This window comes from Moschus berezovskii, chromosome 9 (genome assembly GCF_049115385.1).
Source record: "Moschus berezovskii isolate FMDL1 chromosome 9, NW_MosBer_1.0, whole genome shotgun sequence".
NCBI classification, from domain to species: Eukaryota; Metazoa; Chordata; class Mammalia; order Artiodactyla; family Moschidae; genus Moschus; species Moschus berezovskii.
Genome location: NC_142468.1, coordinates 79,753,555 through 79,779,588, shown reverse-complemented (window position 1 = coordinate 79,779,588; position 26,034 = coordinate 79,753,555). Strand labels below are relative to the sequence as shown.

Genomic DNA, 26,034 nt, shown 5'->3' with positions numbered 1-26,034 from the left:
ATACAACCACAGTGGGGACAACTCTCGATAAACTGGAGAAGGAAACACATTGAGGAGTCTTGTCCTGGTTGGTAGATCCTGAATGTGCATGGGAGGAAATGGGGACCCAGTGAATGCGTCCAGAATTGAGATCCTCAGTTTGCTCACGGCTTCGCGGGTTACCAGTCTTCCCCGCTCTGCAAGAGAGTTCCTCAGTCCCTGCAGGCCTCCTTTCTACCAGTAAAGGCACCCTCGTTCCATCCTGGCTCATCCCAACACGTCAAGAATTCAGAGGCCCTTGGCTGGATGCCCAATGTCTCTAGCCTAAGAATCTCCTTCAGCATGCTGCCATCAGCTTCTGACGGTCTCTGTTTTCCTTAGACCCACGGGAGGGGGCTAGGCAGATCCATCCACCTGCTGCCCCTCATGCACCAGCTGGTATAAAGTAAAGGTGGAATTCTAAGCCTGCAGTTGGCTTGGAAGCACTCATAGACTGATCTGTAGCATTCCCCGTATTTTCCAAATGTGGAACAAAAATTTTACACACACCTCTTAGGAAGTCAATCAATCCATCAGCACTGAATGTACTTCTTGAGAGCAAGGAAATATTCAAACTATGAACCAAGTTCTACATCACATGAATGGACAAATCAGAATGGATGAGAAACTGTAGTGGGCCTTGAAGAACTCCTGTTGGGCCAGGTGTTGATTTTATTTGATAAATTATGTTATGGGTTGAATTGTATCCTTCTCAAAATTCATATGTTTAAGTCCTAACCCCCAGTACCTCAGAATGTGACCTTATAGAGATAATTAGTTAAAATGAGATTATACTGGAGGATGGCAGGCGTCTAATCCAATATGAAAAGGGGACATTTGAACAGAGAGACTCACACAGAGAGGACGCCATCTAACATGAAGGCAGAGATCATCAGACCAAAGTGTCTATAAGCCAAGGACACCAAAGATGGGCAGCAAGCTCCAGGCAACTGGGGGAGAGGTCTGGAATACACCCTTCCTTGAGCTGAAACTCCAATAATTTAGCCACCTGATGAGAGGAACTGACTCACTGGAAAATACCCTGATGTTGGGAAAGATTGAAGGCAGGAGGAGAAGGGGACGACAGAGGATGAGATGGTTGGATGCCATCACCGACTCAATGGACATGAGTCTGAGCAAGCTCCGGGAGTTGGTGAAGGACAGGGAAGCCTGGCGTGCTGCAGTCCATGAGGTCACAAAGAGTCGGACACGACCGAGTGACTGAAATGAACTGAACTGAACTGGGCATCCTCAGAGGGAGCATAACCCTGCCGATATCCTGATGTCAGACTTCAAACCAAGCCTCCAGCACCGTGAGACAGTAAACTTCTCTTGTTGAGGCCACCAGTGTGTGGCCGTCTGTTACAGCAGTCCTAGCAGACCAGTATGGATGGGGAATGGGGCCTGGGAGTCCTGGGACAGAGCCTGGTTGGCAGAGGGAGAGCCTTCCAAGATTATGGCAGTGTTGATTTTCCGACAGGTGTGAAAGCATTTCAGTACTTGAGCAATCAGCTCAGCTATGTGTCAGTTTGTATACAAACTGATTACCCGGCCAGACTCTGCGGTCGAGGGCTAACAGTCTGTCTCTTCCAAGGATGTGTAAGACGAAAGAGAATTATGTTTTCAGGAGAGTTAGAGAAGGCACCTGCTTTAATGGGGGTTAGAGAACAAGTGAAGTGAAGTGAAGTCCTTCAGTCGTGTCTGACTCTTTGCAACCCCGTGGACTGTAGCCCACCAGGCTCCTCCATCCATGGGATTCTCCAGGCAAGAATACTGGAGTGGGTTGCCATTTCCTTCTCCAGTGGGGAGTTAGGGGGGTTAGAGAAGAAGATGTTTATTCAGGTCCATTTTAGCTGTGTGAGTACCTCCAGCTCCATTCCAGGTTAGGCACCTACTACAAGTCACTTACGCTTCCCAGGTGACTCAGGAGTAAAGAATCCACCTGCCAATGCACAAGACATGGGTTGGGTCCTAGGGTGAGGAAGATCTCCTGGAGAAGGAAATGGCAACCCACTTACTCCAGTATTCTTGCCTGGAGAATCTCATGGACAGAGGAGCCTGGTGGGATACAGTCCATGGGTCGCACAGAGTCAGACACGACTGAGTGACTAAGCATGCACTCATGGTGCCCAGGCACCAACAGAGGACACAGAGGCTAAGACTCAGCCTCTGATCTCCTATAGTTTGCATTCAGTTGGAAAGACAAGATTATGTCATTCAAAAAAGAAGCTTATATAAACCCATCAAAACTTTAGTGCAATTTAACTCAAACACATTGTTGTTGCTATCACTGTAAGAACCCACTCAGATGACTACACTAAATTAGATTCCCATCACTCTGTGAGCTCTTCCGTGAGATGAATGGCTATGAAATGCTCAACCTGACAGTTCACACCTTCTCTCTTAGACTGTGGGCTCTTTCTAAACAAATCAAAATAGATCCATCAGCTTTCCACATATGATGTCAATGTTCCCCTCACAAAGTTTTGTAGTCGCATTCTTAACATTTGAACTCATTTTACATTTGGTTTCTGTGAGTCCATCCTGCTTGCGAAATGTTAGGGGGCCTAGCTTGTGTTTCATTGACTTGCCCTCAAGCCTGCTGAGATTTCTAGTCTGCTTAGGGCATGCGGGTGTGGGCCAGACACATGGATAAGAGCTGTGTACTGACCCTTTCTAGAAAAAACCCAGGGAGCGTTCTCCACGCGGTGAGGAAGGCAGGTCTGACCGATAGGAAGAGGGACGGGATGGGTGAGGCTGAACTGCAACAGGTGTTCCCAGAAGTGGAAGATTTGCCAAGGGCCTTCCTGGGACCCAGGGCGCACCAGGAACATGGCGCCCTTTTTAGCCCCGTTTATCCCAGGAGGGCACACAGCCTCAGCATCGTCACCTCTGAATGGGAACAGAGAGGACACGGACGAGCTCCCATCTCTCAGAGAACTGTTGGAGATTCCATGGGCTATAATCCCGGCCACGCAATCCAGGAGGAAGCTCCAGCATCTGCTCGCTTTGTCTCTGGGCCCAGTCTGGATTCCGTGAAGCCAACTGGCAAAATGCGTCCTTTCCTCTGGCCAGAAACACAGCATCTTTAGAAACCTGAACTCACCTTGACTCGTCTTCCCTCTTTTTGTTCTTGGGCTTTGCTTTTCTTCCAGTCCGATTTTCCTCGTTAATTACTTCAAATCTGAAACTTGGACACCCACTAAACAAGAAAAACACTGTCACTGCAGATTCTGTGAGGCTGGGAGACAGGAGCTTCAGGAATAGAACTCGGAACAGATGCATTTTGAATACCTATTATTTAGAAACGTACCTGGATGTTTTATAAACATTTGAATCGCATCTCCACGAAACTCCTGTTGGATCTGTCTGGATCCCTCCATCACGGCCACAGGCCCAGGGGTAGCACTGCTGAGGTACAAGTGACGCTTCTTTCATCATCACAGCCCCGATCATCAGCCCTTCACAAATGCTCACAGTGACGTGTCAGTGGTGTGTTGCTGCTATGAACAGAGGATAGATGACGCTGTCTTTTCATTTGAGTCCTAGCCCTAGAGTTGGTCTGTTGGTTACAAATTCTCCAGGAACTGTGTCAGCCTGGGATCATCTGCAGGCAAATACCTTCTCAGGGTGGAGGCTTCAGAAGAATGCTGACTGACACTTCAGTTCAGTTCAGTTCAGTCGCTCAGTCGTGTCCGACTCTCCGCGACCCCATGAATCACAGCACGCCAGGCCTCCCTGTACATCACCAACTCCCAGAGTTCACTCAAACTCATGTCCACAGAGTCGGTGATGCCATCCAGCCACCTCATTCTCGGTCGTCCCCTTCTCCTCCCGCCCGCAACCTTTCCCAGCATCAGAGTCTTTTCCTTAGGTGGGCTTTAACACCCCACTCCAGTGTTCTTGCCAGGAGAATCCCAGGGACGGAGGGAGCCTGGTGGGCTGCTGTCTATGGGGTCGCACAGAGTCGGACACGACTGAAGCGACTTAGCAACAGCAGCAGGAGTAAAATCTTAACATACTCCTAAGAAGACAAAGAGCAGAGTCATATCTAAACCCAGAATATATCAGCTTCAGTAATCTGGGTGAATTAAAGCACTAAGACACACACTCACTAAAAAGTCCAAAATAAAGGTCAATTGAAAAGTAAAAGGTTTAGAAGAATTTTAATATTTTCTACTTTCTAATTCATTTCTGCGTAGGTTGGTTTATTTCCTTGGAAATCTACATAAGCAAACACTTGACTTGTTCTAGCCAGACGTTTGTGGGCTCTTGGCCTGATGTACAGACAGCCACGATGGGGAGGAAGATGGGGACGCCAGGGAGTGGAAATGACACCCAGATCCTGGTGGCTGTTCCTTGTTGATGGACTCGGATGATTTCTAGACACTGTATCAATCTGTTTGCAGGATAAGTGCTTTCCCCAGGGTCTCCTATTAGTTCACAACGGAGCTGGAGTCTGCTTCTACCATGCTTGCAGTGCCTAGCGCAGAGCCGTGTCCACAGGAGACATTCCGGGAATGAATTCTAAAGGTTGTGGGTGAATTCCACTTTTATAAGTTGAATTATTCTTTAAGAACATATGCAGGGGAAGAACATATGGGGAACACATTTAAAGGGATACTGCATTGGACCATTTTGTAAAGTTAGAATAACTTCCTGATTTATTTGTTTCGTAAGCAGAATTGGTTTTATCAGGTTTCCTTAAAACCGAACACGCAGGACACTCTGTTCCTCCATTTGTAATGTAAGGGGATCAGACTCGATGATTTTGAATATTTTTCTTTTTATTAAATATTTCAGTGCTAACATTTTAAGGTTTTAGAACCTTCCTTCAAATAACATTGAAGTTTAGAAATCGAGAATTTTGGCTGCCTTTTCTGCTTTGAGGGATAGAGAGAAAAAAATTGAGTGATTCTTCTCAAGTTTGGTCTTCTTTTCATTTATTCACAATCAACTCCTTATTGCAATTACATCCTTCTGAAATAATTATTTGTATTATGCCAACCTCACCTCTCCTATTAGGCAGAGCTTTACTCTGCATTAAATGTATTGTTTGCCTTTAGATATGCTTTCCTTCTTGACTGCAAAAGAAACGAACCCTATTAGATTGAAGTGGCAACAACTGAGCACTCCCCCTGCCCCCGCCTCTGCCAAATAGTGGCTGACTGTAAAAGTCATGTATCTTGGAAGCAAAAATCACACAATTAAGATCCTTTGTGTGTGTGTGTGTGTGTGTGTGAGGGAGTTTTCACAGGAAAAATGTTTAAATGCTTTTTGTTTTTTTAGATTATGAAAGTAACACACAAAAGAGTAACAACATTGAAATGTACCGATGGATGATGATGATTTAGCGAGCTCCCTCTTGAGCCAAGTATCCTATAAATCCTTACAGAAGGAAACGATGTTGGTTCTTTTCCTACCATAACTAGGGTAGCATCGAGTTCTTGATGATTGGTACTTCTCTCTCCATTTCCTTTATTCAAAAAACATAGTGACTTCAATACTTTGATAAAAATAACATGATTATTAAAAATAATTCAAGTAGATCAGAACATCACCACATATTTCACTAGTTAGATACAGTAGTCCTTAAAATGTGGTGAACAAACCCTTGTGCACTCTTGGAGAGAATGTAAACTGGTGCAGTCATCATGGAAAACAGTATGAAGGTGCCTCAAAATTTGCAAATAGAAATATCATACAATCTAGTAATTCCACTTCAGGGTATTTATCCAGAGAAAATGAAAACACTAATTTAAAAAAATATATATATGCACCCCTATGTTCACAGCGGCATTATTTACAATAGGCAAGGTATAGACGCAACCTGTGTCCATCAACAGATGAATGGATAAAGAAAAACAGATCACACACACCAAAATGGAATATTACTCAACCATATAAGACAATGAAACTTTGCCATTTGCGGCAACATGTTTGGACCTAGAAGGTGTTATTATGCTTAGTGAAACAAGTCAGAGAAAGACAGATACTGTATGTGTTCACTTATACGGGGAATCTAAATGTCTAAATGAAACAGAAACATACAGATACAGAGAATCATACAAACTCCCTTCTGTGGCTGCCAGAGGGAAGAGCAGTGGAGGGAGGGGCAAAATGGTGAGTGGAACCAAAAGGTACAAACGACTAGGCATAAAATAGCTGTTACAAGGAAGTCATGTATAACACACGGAATATAATCAGTCTTTTATGGTAACTTTTTATATGGGATATAATCTATAAAGTTATCAAATTACTACATGTATACCTGAAACAAATATAGTACTGTCAACTATATTTCAATTTTTTAAAGTGTCATTCACTGGTCAGAATGGTCATAATCAAAAAGCTTACAAATAATAAACGCTGGAGAGGGTGTGGAGAAAATGACTCCTCCTACACTGTTGGTATGAATGTAAATTGATGCACTGATGGAGAACATTATGGAGATTCCTTAAGAAACTAAAGATAGATTTACCATAAGTGAAGTTGCTCAGTCGTGTCCGACTCTTTGCGACCCCATGGACAGTAGCCTGCACCAGGCTCCTCCATCCACGGGATTTGCTAGGCAAGAGCACTGGAGTGGGTTACCATTTCCTTCTCCAGGGAATCTTCCCGACCCAGGGACTGAACCCAGGTCTCCCACATTGTAGACAGACGCTTTACCATCTGAGCCACCAGGGAAGTCCTATAGAGAGTTACTATATGATCCAGCAATCCCACTCCTGGACATAGAGCTGGTAAAAATGGAAACTCTAATTTGAAAAGACACATGTACCTCAGTGTTCACAGCAGCGCTGTTCACAATAGCCAAGACATGAAAGCAACCTAAATGTCCAATGACAGATGAATGGATAAAGAAGATGTGGTATGTATAAACAATACAATATTACTCAGCCATAAAAAAATGACACAAAATAGTGCCATTTGCAGCAATATGGATGGACCTAGAAAGACAAGTATATGTCACTTATTTGTGGAATCTAAAAAAGACATGAATAACTTTCTTACAAGACAGAAACAAGTCACAGACATAGAAAACAATCTTACAGTACCAATGGGGAAGGAATGGGAGGGATAAATAAGGAGTTTGGGGTTAGCTACTATATATAAAATAGATATACACTACTATTCGCACGGGGCTTCCCTGAGGCTCAACGGTAAAGAAACTGTTTGTTATGCAGAAGATGCAGTTTTGATCCCTGGGTCAGGAAGACCCTCTGGAGAAGGAAATGGCAACCCACTCCAGTGTTCTTGCCTGGAGAATTCCACGTACAGAGGAGCCTGGCAGGCTATAGCCCATGGGGTCACAAAGAGTCGTACACAACTTAGCAACTAAACAAAAACAACAAGCAAGGGTTGTATAGAGGATTCCTTATGCCCAGCTATCCTGTCTCCAGTCGTCCCCATTGTTAATAGTCCCCATTAGTGTCCATACTCCATTAGTATCCTCCATTAGTAGGATACTGTTGATGAGGGGGGAATTTCCCCCCTATCGTTCTTAAGTTCTTTTGGCTGGTCTGGTAATTAAATTGATACAAGACAGAAAAAAACAGGAGGAAAAAACAATTTAATTCGTATGCATGGAAGTCTCATAGAACTAGAATCCCCAAAGTGACCAAAGCAAACTCTTTATGAATCATATTTAGACAAAGAAACAGTTATTTGTGAAGATCTGACAAAACAAAGGGGCTTGTGCCTGGAGCAGCAGACTCAATGAAGAAGCAGCAGTTTGTTTACACAGCTTTCCCAGCCCTGAATTCCCTAACTGGTGACAAGGATGCTTTCTCTCCTCTTGGCGGGAGGATACCTTCACTTGGGAGATTTATTTCCTGCTTTCATGGGGAAAGACGGGGTCAGAGTCAGTTAAAAAAATTGTTTTTTCGCCAGTTGCTTCTCAAGTAACTTTAGTCCAAAGTGATCAATATGCCCTTGAGGCATATTTTTGGACAGCCGTGTGTGCTAAGTGCGCTCAGGCGTGTCCGACTCTTTGCAACACCCAGGACTGTAGCCGACCAGGCTCCTCTGTCCATGGGATTCTCCAGGCAGGAATGCCGGAGTGGGTTGCCATTCCCTTCTCCAGGGGATTGTCCCAACCCAGGAATGAACTCAGGCCTCCTGCACTGCAGGATTATTTACCATCTGACCTACCAGGGGACAGCCCTGGACCTCAACAATACAATTGTCAAAACTAATGAACACCTTTGTCAAGGCTAATGAACATTATTACTGACAAAATTCCATACTTTATTCAAAATTCCTTAGTTTTTACTTGATGTCCTTTTCCTGTCCCTGGACCTCATCTATTAATAGGATACCACATTACATTAAGTCATCATTTCTCTAGGCTCGTCTGGCCTGTAACAGTTTCTCAGATTTTTCTGTTTTTTTACGAACTTGAGAATTCTGAAGAACATGGGTCAGAATACTTTGTAGCTTGGCCCTCAGTTTGGCTTTGTCTAATGTTTTTCTCATGATTGGAGTTGGCATGCTTGGGAGGAAGACTGCAAAGATCAAGTGCCATTCTCATGGCACCATGTACAGGGTATATGCTATGAAGGTGAAAGTCAAAGTTGCTCAGTGGTGTCTAAGTCTTTACAGTCCATGGAATTCTCCGGGCCAGAATACTGAAGACGGTAGCTGCTCCCTTCTCTAGCAATCTTCCCAACCCAGGGATCAAACCCAGGTCTCCCGCATTGCAGGCGGACTATTTACCAGCTGAGGCACCAGGATAGCCCAAGAATACTGGAGTGGGTAGCCTGTCCCTTCTCCAGGTGATCTTACTGACCCAGGATTTGAACCAGGGTCTCCTGAAGAGCAGGTGGATTCTTTACCAGAACCCACTAAATAGATTTCATAATCTCCTGAGTATCTTGAAAAACACTCCTGTTCAGGGAAGAGACTGCCACCCGAGAAACGTAGACCAGAACCTAACCGAGGTGGGCTTTAAATGTCAACCTCTTGGGGATTGCTTGGGCGTCGAATGGTTAGGACACCACGCTTCCACTGGAGGGGGTCCAGGTTCGATCCCTGGCTGGAGAACTAAGATCTCACAAGCTGCACGGCACAGCCGAATTAAAAAGAAATGTCAACCTCTTGACAGCATACGACAAATGTTTAGTAGCTTATAGTTGGTGCCACTGCCATGTGGGCCTAAACAAAGTAGACTTTGTTTAGCTTTTCTCTGGAATTCCAAATGAATTCTGTTCTCCAGTGGTTCTCAACTGAGGGTGATTTTGCAGCCCTGGGGACGCTGGACAAATATGTCTGGAGACGTTTTTGTTGTTACAAGTAGGAGAAAGACTGCTATTGGCATAAAGTGGGTGGAGGCCTGGGCAGACACTGCCAATCATTCCACAACCCGCACGACAGCCCCCACGACAATGAACTATCCAGCCCTCATGTCTGTGTTGCCGAGGTTAAGAAACCACGCTCCACCTGCACCTTCTCTTAGTCTGCGGTGTCCAAATCAGCTGCATGTCTCCTTAGAAGCCCTTTCCAGGCCCATCCTCCCTTACTATGCCCTATGGTCTAAAATGTTGCCTTTTCTAGCTGGCAGAAGACAGTCACAAGCTCTTAAGAATTACATCTGTGTTTTAGTCCATGAGGGCTGCTGTAACAAACACCACAAACTGGGTTGCTTACACAGAAATGTGCTTCTCACAGTTCAGGAGGCTGGGAGTCCAAATTGAGATGCCAGTGTTATGGAGTGAGGTGGTCCTCTTCCGGCTTGAGACTTTCCAGCAATCCTGGGTGGCAGAAGAGGAGAGCAAGCCCCAGGGTGCCACCTTTATAAAGGCATGGGTCCCATTTGGGAAGGCTCCACCCTCATGACTAAGTGCCTCTCAAAGGCCCCATCTCCTGATAACATCACCTTGGAGGGGGTTAGATTTCAACATATTAACTTTGGGGGAACACATTCAGACCACAACAGCTTGTGATAAACGGCAGCTGCATTTAGAAGGGCTTACAAATGGAAAGCAGGGATTGGTGAAAAGTGCACAAGCTCTTCTTGGCACACAGCAGCTTACTCCAGACTGCAGCTCTCAGCGAATTAAACCACCACATCTACAAACTGTTTCAGACTTGCCAAACTACAAAATAGCTCATCCGGCCATCGTTTTGCTTTATTAGATTTTACTACAGTCAGACTTAGGGGCTTCCCTGGTGGCTCAGATGGTAAAGAATCTGCCTGCAATGCAGGAGACCCAGGTTCAATCCCTGGGTTGAGAAGATCCCCAGGAGAAAAAAATGGCAACCCACTCCAGTATTCTTGCCTGGAAAATCCCACGCACAGAGGAGCCTGGCAGGCTACAGTCCATGGGGTCGCAAAGAGTCAGGCACAACTGAGCAATGAACACACACAGTCAGACTACACAGTTGAAAGCTATCTGAATGGGAGACAAGCAGCATTGGTCCATTGAAAACTGAAAAGAAAATGACTTCCATATTATAAAGCTGTTTAAGAGGATTTTCACTCTAAAAATAACTTTACAGTGTCCCTAATTCTATATGTTCCATGGGCAGGGCACTAGAAAGCAGTTTAAGAGTAGAAGGGAACAGCCAATAACCACCTTTCGTTGTTGCTGCAAGTAACTGGTATAAAATATACCATATGTTTAGGAAGTGACATCTAATTAGAGCTGATAGGGGACAACTTTCTAAGGGAGGCCCAGGCCACAATCACAGGGCCGGCTCCTTGGGAGACGTCAGGAGTGATACACACAGAGGAGGGCATGGTGGTGCCTAGTGTAAAGGGTGGATTGTGCAAATAATCTATTTCAGCCTTCATATTTGGGGTGGTCTTTAGGGAAAAAATACCACATGCATTGTTAATTCTAGAATGAATGGTTCTGTGGTTTAAGTATGACTGTCTCCTCTAGTTTCAGAGAAACATGAAAGCACCTATAAAAATAAACTCCAGGAAGTGGAAGATACATTACAAAGAGGGCTTTAAACATAATAATTAGAATTCCTGCCTTCTGAAACTAAGATAGCTTTACTGTGGAAAATACTCCGGCCTTAATTTCTGTGTTGCAGTATGCAGCCCTCCCCCAACCCCAGGGGAATCTGGAATAGTAATCTTGGCAAACCAAACGTCAGGAGCTTAAATGGTTAAGGAAGGTGTCTGAAAGGGAAAGTTCCAGAAGGGCACTGTTCCAAACAGAACAAACCCTTGAAAGTGAAGAATATTCTTTACTAGCCAACCAGGATCGTTCTGCACTTGTATGTATTTCCCCCCCTGGAGCAAAAACACATTTTTTTTTTTTTTAAAGCAACCATTTCATTAAATGCCAATCTTCTGGTTGGCACTGTGCTAGGCACATTACATAGATTATTCACGGGGTTTTCTGCTGTGTAGTCAAGTCAAGTCTGACACTTTTGCAACCCCATGGACTGTCGCCCACCAGGCTCCTCTCTCCATAGGACATCTTGGGCAAGAATACTGGAGTGGGTTGCCATTTCCTTCTCCAGGGGATCTTCCTGATCCAGGAATGGGATTGAAACCACGTCTCCTGTAGCTCTGGCATTGTCAGGCATATTCTTTACCACTGAGCTACTACGTAAGTCCAGTTCATACAGTCATCCCAGTAATTCTAGGAGATAAGTACCATTGGCATATTCTACTTACACGTGAGAAAACTGAGGCTTGGCCTCCTTGTGTATTTTATTTAACACGGACAAGCTAGAATTAAAAATCTGGTGATTTGTGAGGAAACCAGAATTGAAAGAGACATATGTACCCCAGTGTTCACTGAAGCACTGTTTGTAATAACCAGGACATGGAAGCAACCTAGATGTTCATCAGCAGACGAATGGCTAAGAAAGCTGTGGTATATATACACAATGGAGTATTACTCAGCCATTAAAAAGAAAAAAATTTGAATCAGTTCTAATGAGGTGGATGAAACTGGAGCCTATTATACAGAGTGAAGTAAGCCAGAAAGAAAAACGCTAGTACAGTATACTAACGCATATATATGGAATTTAGAAAGATGGTAACGGTGACCCTATATGCAAGACAGCAAAAGAGACACAGATGTAAAGAACAGACTTTTGGACTCTGGGGGAGAAGGCGAGGGTGGGATGATCTGAGAGAATAGCATTGAAACATGTATACTACCATATGTGAAACAGATCGCCAGTCCAGGTTCGATGCATGAGACAGGGTGCTCAGGGCTGGTGCACTGGGATGACCCTGAGGGATGGGATGGGGAGGGAGGGAAGGGAGGGTCAGGATGGGGAACACATGTACACCCATGGCTGATTCATGTGATTGTATGGCAAAAACCACAATAGTGTAATTAGCCTCCAATTAAAATAAATAAATAAATAGAAATCAGGTGATTTGAATCTAGAGGTCATGAAATTAATCACTGTGGTAGCTGCTATCCCTCCCCAGTGGCTCTCCTGCAAAGCAGGAGCTGCCGGAGGCACGGGTTCAGTCCCTGGATTGGGACGATCCCTTGGAGGAGGGCATGGCAACCCATTCCAGTATTCTTGCCTGGAGAATCCCATGGACAGAGGAGCCTGGCAGGCTGCAGTCCATGGGGTCACAAAGAGTTGACATGACTTTTTACCCTTAAACAACATTTCCTGTTCCCTCAACCCCCAGCACCTGGTAGCCACTATTTTACTCTGTTTTTATGAGCTCTGCGTTTTCAGATTCCATTCTCAGGTGTTATCCTACCTACTGTTTATCTTCCTCTCTCTGACGTACTGCGTTTAGCCTAAGGCCTCCAGACCCACGTGGTTGTAACCAGCAGGATTCCCTTCCGTCTCGTGGTGAGTGACCCTCCACTGTGTGTGTGTGCTTATTTTTCCCATGTCTGCACTGACACACACCTCTTGTCTTCAGAACAGCCATTCTAACAGATACGAGTTGATATCTCGCTGCGGTGTTTTTCTAACCTTCTTAAATTGTAGTTAACTTACAATGTTGTATTAGTTTCAGATACACAGCAAGTGACTCAGTTACATACATATATATACAAGTGTATTTTCCTCAGATTCTTTTCCATTATAGGGTATTCCAAGCTATTGACTCTATTAATAGTTCCCTGTGCTATACAGTCGATCCTTGTTGCTTATCTATTTGATGTGCAGCAGTGTGTATCTGTTAATCCAAAACTCCTTGTTTATCCTATCCCTTTCCCTTTGGTAATGTAAGATTGTTTTCTATGTCTGAGTTCGTTTTGTAAATAAATTCCTTTGTATCATTTTTTAAGATTTCACGAGTGAGTGATAGGATACTTGTGTCTGTCTGACTTACTTCACTTAGTATGATAATCTCTAGGTCCACCCTTGTGGCTGCAAATCGCATTATTTCGTTCTTTATGGCTGAGTGTGTGTGTCTGTGTCTGCCACATCTTCTTTATCCATTCATCTCTTGATGGACACGTAGGGTGCTTCCACGTCTTGGCTGTTATAAACAGTGCTGCTGTGAACATTGGGGTGTGAGTATCTTTTCGAATCGAGTTTCCACCGTTTCTGGATATATGCCCAGGAGTGGGATTGCTGGGTCAGATGGTAACTGTTTCTGTGGAAGATGTTATTGGAACTTTCACAGGGGTCACGTTGAATCTCTAGTGGCTTTGGGAATGGGGGTTTGCTGTCAGCATCCGCGGCATGACCTGTGCCTTTTCCTCTCCCCTTTGATTTGCAGCAGGTTGGGGATTCACAAGCAAACAAAAGTGCCTCTTCACATTACACCAGAAAACAAGAGCGTAGGGTGGGAGAGGGGAGGTGAAACTGGTGAATGCAAAATAAGGCAGACAAGCAAAGGAAAACAGAGAAACCTGAGGCAGTCCAGAGGGGCCGTCAGGAGAATCAGGCACGCTACTGGAATGGGAGAGAGTCAAGTTTGAAAACAGAGGAGGAGAATCTCAAAAAGTCAGCCCTCCTTCCCGGGGTAACACCGCCTGCTCTGGGCTTTCCGGGCACTGACAGTGGTGATTCCCTCACAGGGGAGATGGAAAGCAAAAGGGTGAGTGGCTAACCAGTGGGCTGCCCGGGTCACAGGAGGATGGACCTGTTTCTATCCAGCAGCATGGATTTCTGAGGAAAAGTCTCTGTGACTGAGGGGGAAAGTAGGGGTGGGGCAAGGAGGAAAGGGAAAGAGGCAGACAAGTAAAAGGAATGGCCTTCCAGGAACAAGTGCCCTGCTATCTGCTTCAAGATTTTAGCAGGAGGTCTAACCGGCAATCAAGGAACTCCCTGCTGAGTAATGGGCATCCACAAAGCCCCAGGTGCTAAGCCCACACTTCCCCACAGCGTGCTGCTAGCCTTCTCTATGTCAGATTCTATTCTACCAGGAGCTCCGAAGTGCAGCCCCAGCACTAGTTTAGGTAAGTGGAGCCGAAAGTTTGACCTGTAACGCCACCGTGTGGAAAACAAAAGTTTCTAATTGCCCATCTGCTAAACTGAACAAAGGAAACAAGAAAGGTGTGTGGTATTTCAAATGCAACAGTACAAGCACAATTCATCAAACAATATAAAAAAAATCATGGTAATATGGTATAACAAAAAGAAAACAATAATTCTGTAGCAACTGAACCCACAGGTACAGAATATTGCAATCTGATAAAGAATTCAAAACAGTTGTTATGAAGAGATTCAATGAGCTACAAGAAAACTCAGAACAGCAATTAAAAGAACTCAGGAGTAAAATTAATGAATAGAAGGAGTTATTTACCAAAGAGACTGACATTTTTTTTTTTTTTTTTTTTTTAGAGAAACAGACAAAAATTCTGGAGCTGAAAAAGTCAATGACTCTGATAAGGAATACATTAGAGAACTTAGGAAAAGAGGCAGAAAGATCAAAAAGCAATTAGTGACCAGAGGATAAGAACATGGAAATGACTCTGAAGAGTAAAGACAAACTAAGATGTTTAAAAAGTAAAGAAACCCTATGAGAACTATGAGATATGATAAGAAAAAGAATAGTTAGTCTACCAGGAGGAGAAGTGAAAGAGGGAGCAGAGAGTCTATTTAGAGAAATAATAGCTGAGAATTTCCAAACCCTGGAGAAGGAATTGGACAAACAAGTCCAAGAAACTAGTAGAACATCCTATTATCTCCACGAAAAGAGAACTTCCCAAGACACATTATAATGGAATTGTTAAGAATTAGTAAGAAGGAAAGAATCTTAAAGGCAGCCAGGGGAAAAAAGGAAGTAACCTACAAAGGAACTCCATTAGGCTATCAGCAGATTTCTCATCAGAAATGCTACGGGACAGGAGAAAGTGACATACATATTCAGAGTGCTGAAAGATAAAAACTGCCAGCCAGGAACACTTTATCCAGCAGTTATCTTTCACATATGAAGAATAAAGGCATTCTCAGACAAACAAAAACTGGGGGAGTTCATCACCAGGAGACCTGCCTGGCAAGAGAGGCTGAAAGGAGTTGTTCAAGTTGAAATGAAAAGACGCTAATTAGTGACATAAAAGTAAATCAAAGTATACTATACTCTAGCAATAGTGAAAAATAGACTATAGATGACTTTTTAAGTTTTAATTCTTTAAAATTTTTATTAATTCAATTTATTAAACAATTCTTTAAAGATTAATTTTTAAAATTTAAAAATAATTCTTTAAATTAATTAAAGAATTAATTACTCCAATCCACAAATTTCCATTTGTTTGTGCCTTCTTCAGTTTCTTTCAACAGTCTTGTAGTTTCCACTCTAGAGATCTTTCACTTCGATTAAATTTATTTCTAGGTATTTTTCTGTTTTTGAAGCTATTGTGAAAGGGACAGTTTTCTTTTTCAGATCTTTTGATTGTTAGTGTATAAAAATGCACCTGACTTCAATATGTTAATCTTATGTCCTGCAACTTAACTGAATTTGTTGATTAGTTCAAACAGTTTTTTTATTGAGTATCTGGGATTTTCATTATTTAAAACCATAGCATATCATCTGCTAATAATGTCAATTTTATTTCTTCCTCTCAAAGTTGGATGATTTTATGTCTTTATCTTGTTTAACTGCTCCAGCTAGGACTTCCAGTGCTACACTGAATAACAGGTGAGAGTGAACTTACGTGTCTTGCTCCTGATCTTAGAAAAAGAGCTTTCAATTTTTCTCCATTGAGTATACTGTTATAAAGTTACCTGTGGAGTTCTCATTTTGATTTTGCTGAAGTATGTTTCTTCTATATGAATCTATTGAAGGTTTTTATCATGAAAAGATGCTATATTTTGTCAAGCGCTTTCTCTGAATTTATTGGTTACTCTTCAGTTTTCTCTCTCTCATATATATGTATATATGTATTTAATATCTGGCTTTGGAGTCACACTGAATGAGCTGTGTTAAGTCAGCAACTGCAATGCTAGCAACAGAGTCCTAATGAAATCTGTCCTCAAAATAGCTGTGATTTTGAATCACTAGACAAAACATGATTGCTATTATTTTTGGTGCCCTGAAATATTTTTTTTGGGTCAGACTTCAGTGAGCTGAGGAGAAATGGAGGATGGGGACTCTTCTTTGCCAACAAGATGTTTTGATATGAGGATCCTGAAATGAGTGCACGACTGCTGTAGATGAAAGAGGAATACAACCCCTGTTGCACCCTGAGAGGAAGCATTTCCGGGATCCAAGACCTCTAGACCATAATAAACCCTAGAGTTGTGACGACACGAGGCACAAATTCCCCTGGCAGGTCACTGGGAGTGGTGTGAGTTTGGCTGCTCCTACTTCTGCCCCGTGGTTCACCTGTTGGGAACAGAGAAGCATGTAATGATTGTCGACTGAAGCACCCAGTGCCTCAGCTGTGCTTTAAAAAAGGCCATGACGTGGCCCTAGCAGTCCAGCAGCTTGAGTTGGGCAGCATGTAACAAAATCAGTTGATCACCTGTTCTGCATTCATTGCAGCGCCTCCTTTGCTGTAAGGTAGATGCTTTGGTCCTTTGTGATGCTATGTGGGCCCTCCCGTGTGAGCTGATCAAACTCTTTGTTAAGTCCTTCAATAGTGATGCTGGTTGAGGACACGCAGCCTGGAAACAAAAGCTCGAATCCAGAATATGTGTCCATTCTATCAGGATTAATTCACTCTGCTTTCTAAAATGGAAGGGGCAAAAATTACTTGCCACAAGCGGCTGCTGGGTTTCCTCAAGGGAAGGTGCTGCATCAGGGGCTCAGCACTGGTCTCTGTTACTGGTAGAAGGACATCTGACACAATCAGTGGCTAAGTTAGCCTTGATGAGCAGGAGTTCATGCTGCTGGGCCCACGTGTGGCCTCAATCCCTGGATACTCCATTCAAGCTCCACTGTACCAACCCTGAGGCCAATGGCAGAAGCACAGGAACACTTTGCTGAGTCATTCTGTCTGTATTTGGCAGTGCAGCATCTCTTCAGATGATTTCTATGGGTAAGCTACGATTCAAAAATCTTCACATTTTCGTGCTCATTCCAATATAAATCTATCCACATGCCTCCTCCCCCAGCTTCCTTACCCTGGATCTTCCAATCTTTGTCCTTCCGGGACTTTGGCTAGCCCCTGTATGTTCCCACCGTAATGGGGACAGAGGCACATGGTGAGGTTAGACTGCTAGTTGTCAGTGTCAACTTGGGAACCGTGCCCAATAATCCTCAAAAGGTTGGGTATTTTCCATTTCCCAGTGTCTGGTTAGTCAAAGTTCCTTTAAAGGAAGTCCTGGGAAATGATTCATCTATGCCCCTGCCATGTGTGCTGGGCTGTCTCCCTGGAGACTTGATCTTTCTGTGAATCATTGAGTTCTAGGTCTGAGAACCGGCGCAGGATCAGAAACTGGACCACGAGTCACGACTTTTTATTGTGGTGGTTACTCTCAACCTCATCATCCGGTTTTTCTTTCTTTTGATTATGCAGACTGGGCAACGCCCTCACTGGCTGACCATCTATCTTGTACCTACTGAAGCCCTGTTCCATTAACCATCTCTATAGGTCTCTGCAGATCAAGACCTTTGGCTGCCATTTCAGTAAGATGATTAATCCAGGCCTTCCCCAGTGGCTCAGTGGTAAAGAATCCCGCCTGCCAATGCAGGAGACACGGGGTTGATTCCTGATCCAGGAAGATCCCACGTGCCACGGAGCAACTAAGCCCATGGGTCACAACTGCTGAGTCTGTGCTCCGGAGCGTGGGAGCTGCAACTACTGAGCCCACGAGCCACAACTACTGAAGCCCTCGCACCCCAGAGCCTGTGCGCCACAAGAGAAACCACTGTAGGGCCAGGCACTGCGACTGCAGGAGCCCCCACTCACCACAACTAGAGAAAAGCCCGCACAGCGATGAAGACCCAGCATAGCCAAAAAAAAGAAAACATCCATTTGCCACAATATGGAATCTCTTATTTCAGGATCTCAACATCCCTATTGTTTTCAGGGTACCCAGCTCTTTAACAGCGTTTCCTACCATCAGCCCTGGCCTTCAGAAGACAACCACTAATGAGCTCCTAAATGATGCCAGTGTCCCTATCGACAGTATATTCCTTATTGCTTTAATAAATGGAGGAACTTCTGGGCTGTTTTGCTTTATACAGTATATTCACTTAAGCTCACATGCTTCTCTAAGCTTTTTAATGTCTTCTTCCTCCTCCTGTCAAAGAAAAGCTATGACCAACCTAGACAGCATATTAAAAAGCAGAGACATTACTTTGCCAACAAAGGTTCATCTAGTCAAAGCTATGTTTTTCCAGTAGTCATGTATGGATGTGAGAGTTGGACTAGAAAGGAAGCTGAGTGCCAAAGAATTGATGCTTTTGAACTGTGGTGCTGGAGAAGACTCTTGAGAGTCCCTTGGACTGCAAGGAGATTCAACCAGTCCATCCTAAAGGAAATCAGTCCTGACTATTCATTGGAAGGACTGCTGGTGAAGCTAAAACTCCAATACTTTGGCCACCTGATGAGAAGAGTTGACTCAGTGGAAAAGACCCTGATGCCGGCAAAGACGGAAGGCGGGAGGAGAAGGGGATGACAGAGGATGAGATGGTTGGATGGCATCACCGACTCAATGGACATGAGTTTGAGCAAGCTCTGGGAGGTGGTGATGGACAGGGAGACCTGGATTGCTGCAGTCCATGGGGTCGCAAAGAGTCAGACACGCCTGAGCGACTGAACTCTACCTGTCTGCTTGCACATTCTGTTATACTTCACTTAGCTGGGCCAAACCAAGTGGCTCAGTCTTTCTCCAAGCTTTCAAGAAATAACCCTAGCAGTGTAACAGCACTGGCTCCCAAGGTCCGGACCAAATAGTTAAATCTTCTGTCACTGGAGAGCTTACATATAAAACTCTCTCCCTCATCCAACTTTATGTTCCTTCCACCTTAAGCCAGAAGCCTCGTGATCCATGTCCATATATTAATATATTCTCTTGGCTCCTCCAGGTTTACTTTGGCAAGGTTCTGCAACAACTTTGGCAGACCTAGCACTTCCCTGGCCTGATTATGCTGTCTTGACCCTAGTTATTGGCTTGGTGATCACAGTAAGGGAGGCAAACCCTAAGGAGGATTCGTCTTACCCTGCGAGGTAGATGCTTCTGCATCTCCTTCAGCAAGGAGGACACGAGTGAGTGGCAGCTTAATGGGAAGAAGTGGGCTACTTCTGTAGGTCTGTATCCAAGATTTTTGCCCCTGACCTTGGCTTTGCCGACATGTTGAGCCTGGAATCCCTTGAACTTTGCCTATCTGACAGCTAAGTCTGGGCCTGACACTTAGCTATTTCTGCCATCCAGCTGAACAAGAGATGAAGCACTTCTACAGGCTGTTACGAAGGCCTGCTGCTCCTCATTGTTGTTCAGCCGCCAGCCCCCCTTCTCCCGCCTTCAGTCTTCCCCGGCATCAGGGTCTTTTCCACTGAGTCAGCTCTTCCATCGGGTGGCCAAAGTATTGGAGCTTCAGCTTCACCAGCAGTCCTTCCAGTGAATATTCAGGACTGATTTCCTTTAGGATGGACTGGTTGGATCTCCTTGCAGTCCAAGGGACTCTCAAGAGTCTTCTCCAACACCACAGTTCAAAAGCATTAATTTTTCAGTGCTCAGCCTTTTTTATCGTCCAGCTCTCACATCCATACGTGACTACTGGAAAAACCACAGCTTTGACTATATAGATCTTTGTCAGCAAAGTAATTACTGTCTCTGCTTTTTAATACACTGTCTAGGTTTGTCATTGCTTTTCTTCCAAGGAGCAAGTGTCTTTTAATTTCATGGCTGCAGTCACCATCTACAGTGATTTTGGAGCGCAAGAAAATAAAGTCTGACACTGTTTCCATTGTTTCCCCATTTATTTGCCATGAAGGGATGGGACTGGATGCCATGATCTTCATTTTTTTGAACGTTGAGTTTTAAGACAATTTTGTCATTCTCCTCTTTCACCTTCAAGAGGCTCTTTACTTCCTCTTTAAGGGTGGTGCTATCTGCATATCTGAGGTTATTGATATTTCTCCCTGCAATTTTGATTCCAGCTTGTGCTTCATCCAGCCCAGCATTTCCCATGATGTACTCAGCATAGAAGTTAAATAAGTGGGGTGACAATATACAGCCTCGACATACTTCTTTCCCAATTTTGAACCTGCTCTTTATACACAGCCTTTAATTAGTAATTAATCACACTCAGCATTTCTCTAATGGATTGATGGCCTGGAGTAACAGTCATCCAATTCCATACTCTCCATAATTTAGTGCTCACGCATTTCTTAAGGCCTGAGACACTGTCCCTACCAGGGCATTCCCAGTTCACCTGCAGTGACAGTCTCAATAGGTACACTACTGTGGCATGCTACTGGTGAGCCACGCTCCACCTGCTGTCAGTAATAGGTCTTTTAACGCCAGCCTGCCAGGAGGCAGTCAAGTTTCAAAACCTCATTTTAGAATGTGCTTCCTCAGATCATTCTAGGCAATAATTTGTTGAAAACCAGACTGAGATAGAGATGTGCATGCAAGCCAATCACTGGGATCAAAGCCTGAAGTCTCAAGGAAGAGGATGAGCCAGAGGGAAGAGCTAAATGGCAGTGCAGTCCCGACAAAGGCTGGAGCTGACCCCATGGGCAGCGCTGGAGCTGGGGCTGTTCTGCCATAGCCACGTGGATGGAGGATGTCTTTGGCGAGGAGTCACAACGTGAGGTGAAGAAGCTCCCTTCAGCTGGTGGCAATCCTCAGCAAGCCAGCAGAGTGCCCTCAGCCAGCAACGTGGCCAGCAGCTGAGGAAGTGCGTGCTCCAGTTCTGCAGAAGGCACGCCAAGGTGCCCACTTCTGGCACTGACGCACTCTCTCCCTTGCTCTACCTCACCGTCCCCACGCACAGCCCCCTCGGAATTCGAAAACATCACAGATACCAGGGTTAAAGAAAACAATTTAATTTCGGAGGCGGGCAGGGCAAGTCTTTTTGTCTTTAGTGGTATTAAGAGTTTTAAAGTTGCCCTTTGGGGTCAGGCTTCCCAGGTGGTTTAGTGGTGAAGAATCCTTCTGCCAAGGTAGGAGACAAAGGAGATGCAGGGGATGGCATCTTTGGCCTCTGGGTTAAGAAGATTCCCTCGAGATGCAGTTTGACCTCTGGGTTAGGAAGATCCCCTGGAGGAGGAAATGGCAACCCACTCTGGTATTCTTGCCTGGGAAATTCCATGGACAGAGGAGCCTGATGGGCTACAGTCCGTGGGATCACAGAGTTGGACACGACTTAGTGGCTGAGCAATGCACGCACGCCACCAACTCATCACATAGTTCAATTTATTTGCTTTGCTTTTAATTTTTAGGGGTTTAAAAATTTAAGTTTGATTACTAACTACATAAAACATTTACATGGTTTCAAAACAAGATACACTTCAAGAAGTGCACGCCTCTGCCGCTTCTCCTTCTCACTATGTGTGTGTGTGTATCCTTTCATTTAAAAGTACACACACCCCACTCATTCTCCCTTCTTCTTGGGTAACTGATAGCATACTGGATGGCTAATTTTATGTGTCAACTTAATTGGGCCATGGGGTTTTTGGATATCTCATTGTGATAACTCCATAAGACACCATAATGTGGATGCAATCCAACTTCTCAACCAATCTCCTTATAAAGGACATTCGGGTCACCCCAGCCTTTTGCTGTTAAAACTAGTATGATAGTTATCATTATTTATTCAACCATTTCCTTACTGGTGGGCACTGAAGATATTTCCAGTTTATTATATAATTATTATTTTGCTTTAAAAAGGTGATGAAATAATTACCTTTGCATATAAAGATATCCAGGAATGCTAAGAGAATAGAGAGTCTCCAAAGTGAGTCACATACCCAAAGTGAGGGTATGTATGATTTGTGTATTTTTAAGTTTTAAAAATTTTCACAGAACTTGGCATATTTTTTAAGTTACCATAAATTACATTCCCATCAGCAATATATGACAGTTTTCATTCCTCACATTCTCTCCAGCACTGGATATTGTCACCCCTCCTAATTTTTGCTAGTATGATAGAAGAAGTGAAAGTGTTAGTGGCTCAATCATGTCCAACTCTTTGCGACTCCATGGACTGTAGCCACCAGGCTCCTCTGTCCATGGGATTCTCCAGGCAAGAATACTGGAGTGGGTTGCCACTGCCTTCTCCAGGGGATCTTCCCGAGAACTCAGGCCTCCTAGATCACAGGCTTTACTGTTTGAGCCACCAGGGAAACCCATGACAGGTGAAAGTAAAATCTAATTGGTCTTTAAACTTGCATTCCTAGGTTACTAGTGAGATTAAGCATCTTTACATATTAAGTGATCACTGAGATTTAGTTTTCTATGACTTGCTTATTTTTGTCATTTGCACATGACTGGGTTTCTTTCTCATACTAGAATATAGTGAGAGATAAAACCCTTTCCACTATTTAGGTTAAAGCATAATCCGGCCCGTTAGTTTCCCTAATTTACAAAAACTTAAATTTTTCCATAATTCACACCTCTCCCCCAGAAAAATTAAAAAGAAAAAATACATATTGCCAGGCACCCTTGTGTGGTACTGTATATAGCTCCATTAGGAAAGGGACTTGTTAACCTGGCACATTTGTCAAATGACTAAAACATTTGTAAAATGACTGAAGAGCAGGGACTTCCCCGCATGTTCTGCTTTGCATAACCTTCTTCAAGGACTTTGATACACCTCTCAACTGATGGAAATCCCGATAATCACAGACTGAATTTCCTGGATGGGGCTAAGAGTCAGATTAATTTTATTAAAAAAAAAATAGTGACTTTTCTTATACCCCAGACCTTGGAGTAAAATTCATATATGCCACAGATCTAAGGAAATGTTTCAAAAAAAGAACATTTGGGGAGAGGGGACTGGAACTACAGGGAAAACCTTACTCTAACTGGAAGAGGAACCCCACTCATGGATCACAAAATAAGACTAAATATGAAAATATGGGCAAATTATGTGATACACTGCTCTTGACTTGTGAAATAATATAATTTTATAATAATGAGCTTCTGAATGTTAAAAATATAAATTAAAAAAATCAACATTAACAGCTGCTTAACAGTGATAAAATATACTTTATTTTGTTGAGTCAGAGGGTCGTAAAAAAAATTATTGCTAAAGTAGATATCAGGCAAACAGAACGGTGCTTTGTAAGTCCGGTTACCTTGGAGTTTATTTAAGCTAAGAGAAATAGGTCATAATGTTTTCATGCAATACATACTTCGTTCTTTAAATAACAATTGTGACAAATAACAGAAATTATTAAGGAATGCTGCACTTGTGATCCATACAAAACACCAACATTTTGGGTTGTACACAATTTAAAGAAATGTCCTGAACACTTTTTGAAATACTGTAATAGCCAATACATACAGGCATGCCTTAGGTGGCCACAGGAATGCAGTTTAGAAAATAAAGGAAAAAAAAAACATACTGGAACTACTTAATTTCTTCAAAACCACTGAGCAAGAAAAGCAACACTGAACTTCCATACTGATTTTATATAATGTCTATACAGTACCTTGACTTAAATCCAAGAGTAAAAGTTAAGACTCTCCTCCTTTATTTTTGGTAAACAACTGCATGGTAAACTTAGATGACTTTTTCCCCTGGGTTTTACCTGGGAGTGGCCTTTTTAATTTTTTACTTAAAAGAGGGCAGGTTTGGCACTTTTATACTGATGTCACCAATGTTAATATTTCTTGGGATCTCAGGAAGATTCATATTCTTTACAGCTGATACAGCACGGGCTGGAGCTCCTGCTAAGCCAGCCTGTATACAGAAGCAAATAAAAGAAAAAGAAAATGAACAACTCAGGTGTAGCTCATCAAAAAACACTAAAACTGGAGGACAATGGTAAAAGATTTTCATATAACAAGCTTAGAGACCAGATGGTAGTTTGAATTGGTATGGAATGGTTACTTTGAAATACTAATCTATAAAGAGATTAACAGTTGACACATTAAAAAATACAGTGAATACATGCAATGATAACAATGTAAAGATTTATATGTAAATACAAATTAACTTGTACTATGGAAACATCACACAAAATATTTAAATTGCATAGCTAGATCTTCACCTTTATCTTGATTTAACTGACATGATATAAACATGAAGCATATTTAACATTACTTTCCTTATTAGACACCTCTTGCAACAACTGTGATAGATTTTGGGTTTTTGCTTTTAAACTGGCATTTATCATTAATATATGCTGTGAAATAAAAATTGAAAGTAATAAATCATGTTTGTTTAGTTTCTTAGGGCTAAACCCTTAAAACATTTCAATACAATAAAGCTTTTTAAAATTATTTTTTACAACTGTAGAGGTTCTTCTAAACTTTTCTAGGAAAGTTCCAGAACATTAAAAAACAAAATCAGGCTTTTAAAATGAAGCCTCAATCCAAAGAGAATGGTTCTGTCAAAAAATGAAACTGTAAGAAGAGGCTCAATCCAACCCTTCAATGCATTAGTAAAAATATAATGATTAAAAATATGTTGTCATATAAAGTAGATTCAACATATGTTCAGTTTATAATATACAAATTTAGAGAAAGAAACAGCATGAATGCAAACGGCAGGATATATATGAAGACATGAATTTAACAATTTCCGATGTCATCGGTGTACAATATCTGGCTCTCATCTCAGAAGGAAAATTGATAATTTGTGAAAAATTTTGAGAGAAAACATGCTTAAAATTATAAGAAAAATGCATATACATCACTTTTCTCAAAAAGCTACATCAATCATCATTATGTTTTTAAGGTTTAATTTATATATTAATCAGATTTCATCAATTTTTATTCAGGTTATATAAAAAAGTCAACAAACATATGGGAATTCAGTACCATACAATATTTTGCACAAAATCAATTAAATAACAAAAACAAATCTTCCACTTTGCTTAGATTTCATATATGAGACAGTGTCCATGTTATTAGAAAGATGAGTTTTAATGTCCCTTTTTGTAATGTAGTTTGTTTTTTCTCTTATGTAATCCTACCTCTTTTGTTAATTAAAAAATAATAATAATAAAGCTGTTACCTGAGAAAAATCTTGACTGATACAAAATAGGCCAGTGTAAACTATTAGCTGAATAAAGGATACAAACATTGTTAAGCACGGAAATAAAAGCCATGGATTATCAAGTCAGAATTGGAAATAATAGAAAAAACAGCAAAATAGTATTAATAATATATATGGTCCACACAGGCAACGATAAGGGTGATATGGATGAAAAACTCCATAGCCAGTTAAAGACTAAACAGGGCCGGAGAATTCAATTTTTATAATTGAATGGAGGTTAGTTGTTTTTGATGTATAACTAAAAATTTGATTGACCTCTACATTTATACCTACCTGAAATAATGCAGTTTTTGTTATACCCCACTTCTCTCCAACTGCCCCCCAAAAGATGTTGAGATACAGATGAATATTATTTGGGCTTCCCAGGTGGCGTTAGTGGTAAAGAACCCGTCTGCCAATGCAAGAGACATGGGTTTGATCCCTGGGTCGGGAAAACCCCCTGGAGGAGGGCATGGCAACCCACTCCGGTATTCTTGCCTGGAGAATCCCATGGACATAGG

General features: G+C 42.7%; 1 protein-coding gene across 2 annotated transcripts in view; it reads right to left on the bottom strand.

Moving 5' to 3' along the window:
* Window positions 1–23,497: 23,497 nt before the first annotated feature.
* AP3S1 (adaptor related protein complex 3 subunit sigma 1) overlaps window positions 23,498–26,034 on the bottom strand; it is a 76,862-nt gene continuing 74,325 nt past the window's right edge. For both annotated transcript variants that reach the window (XM_055435512.2, XM_055435511.2), the window contains one exon: window positions 23,498–24,214. In XM_055435512.2, coding sequence (XP_055291487.1) covers window positions 24,086–24,214 — 129 coding nt within the window. In that variant the 3' untranslated portion in view covers window positions 23,498–24,085. The remainder of the gene's footprint in view (window positions 24,215–26,034) is intronic.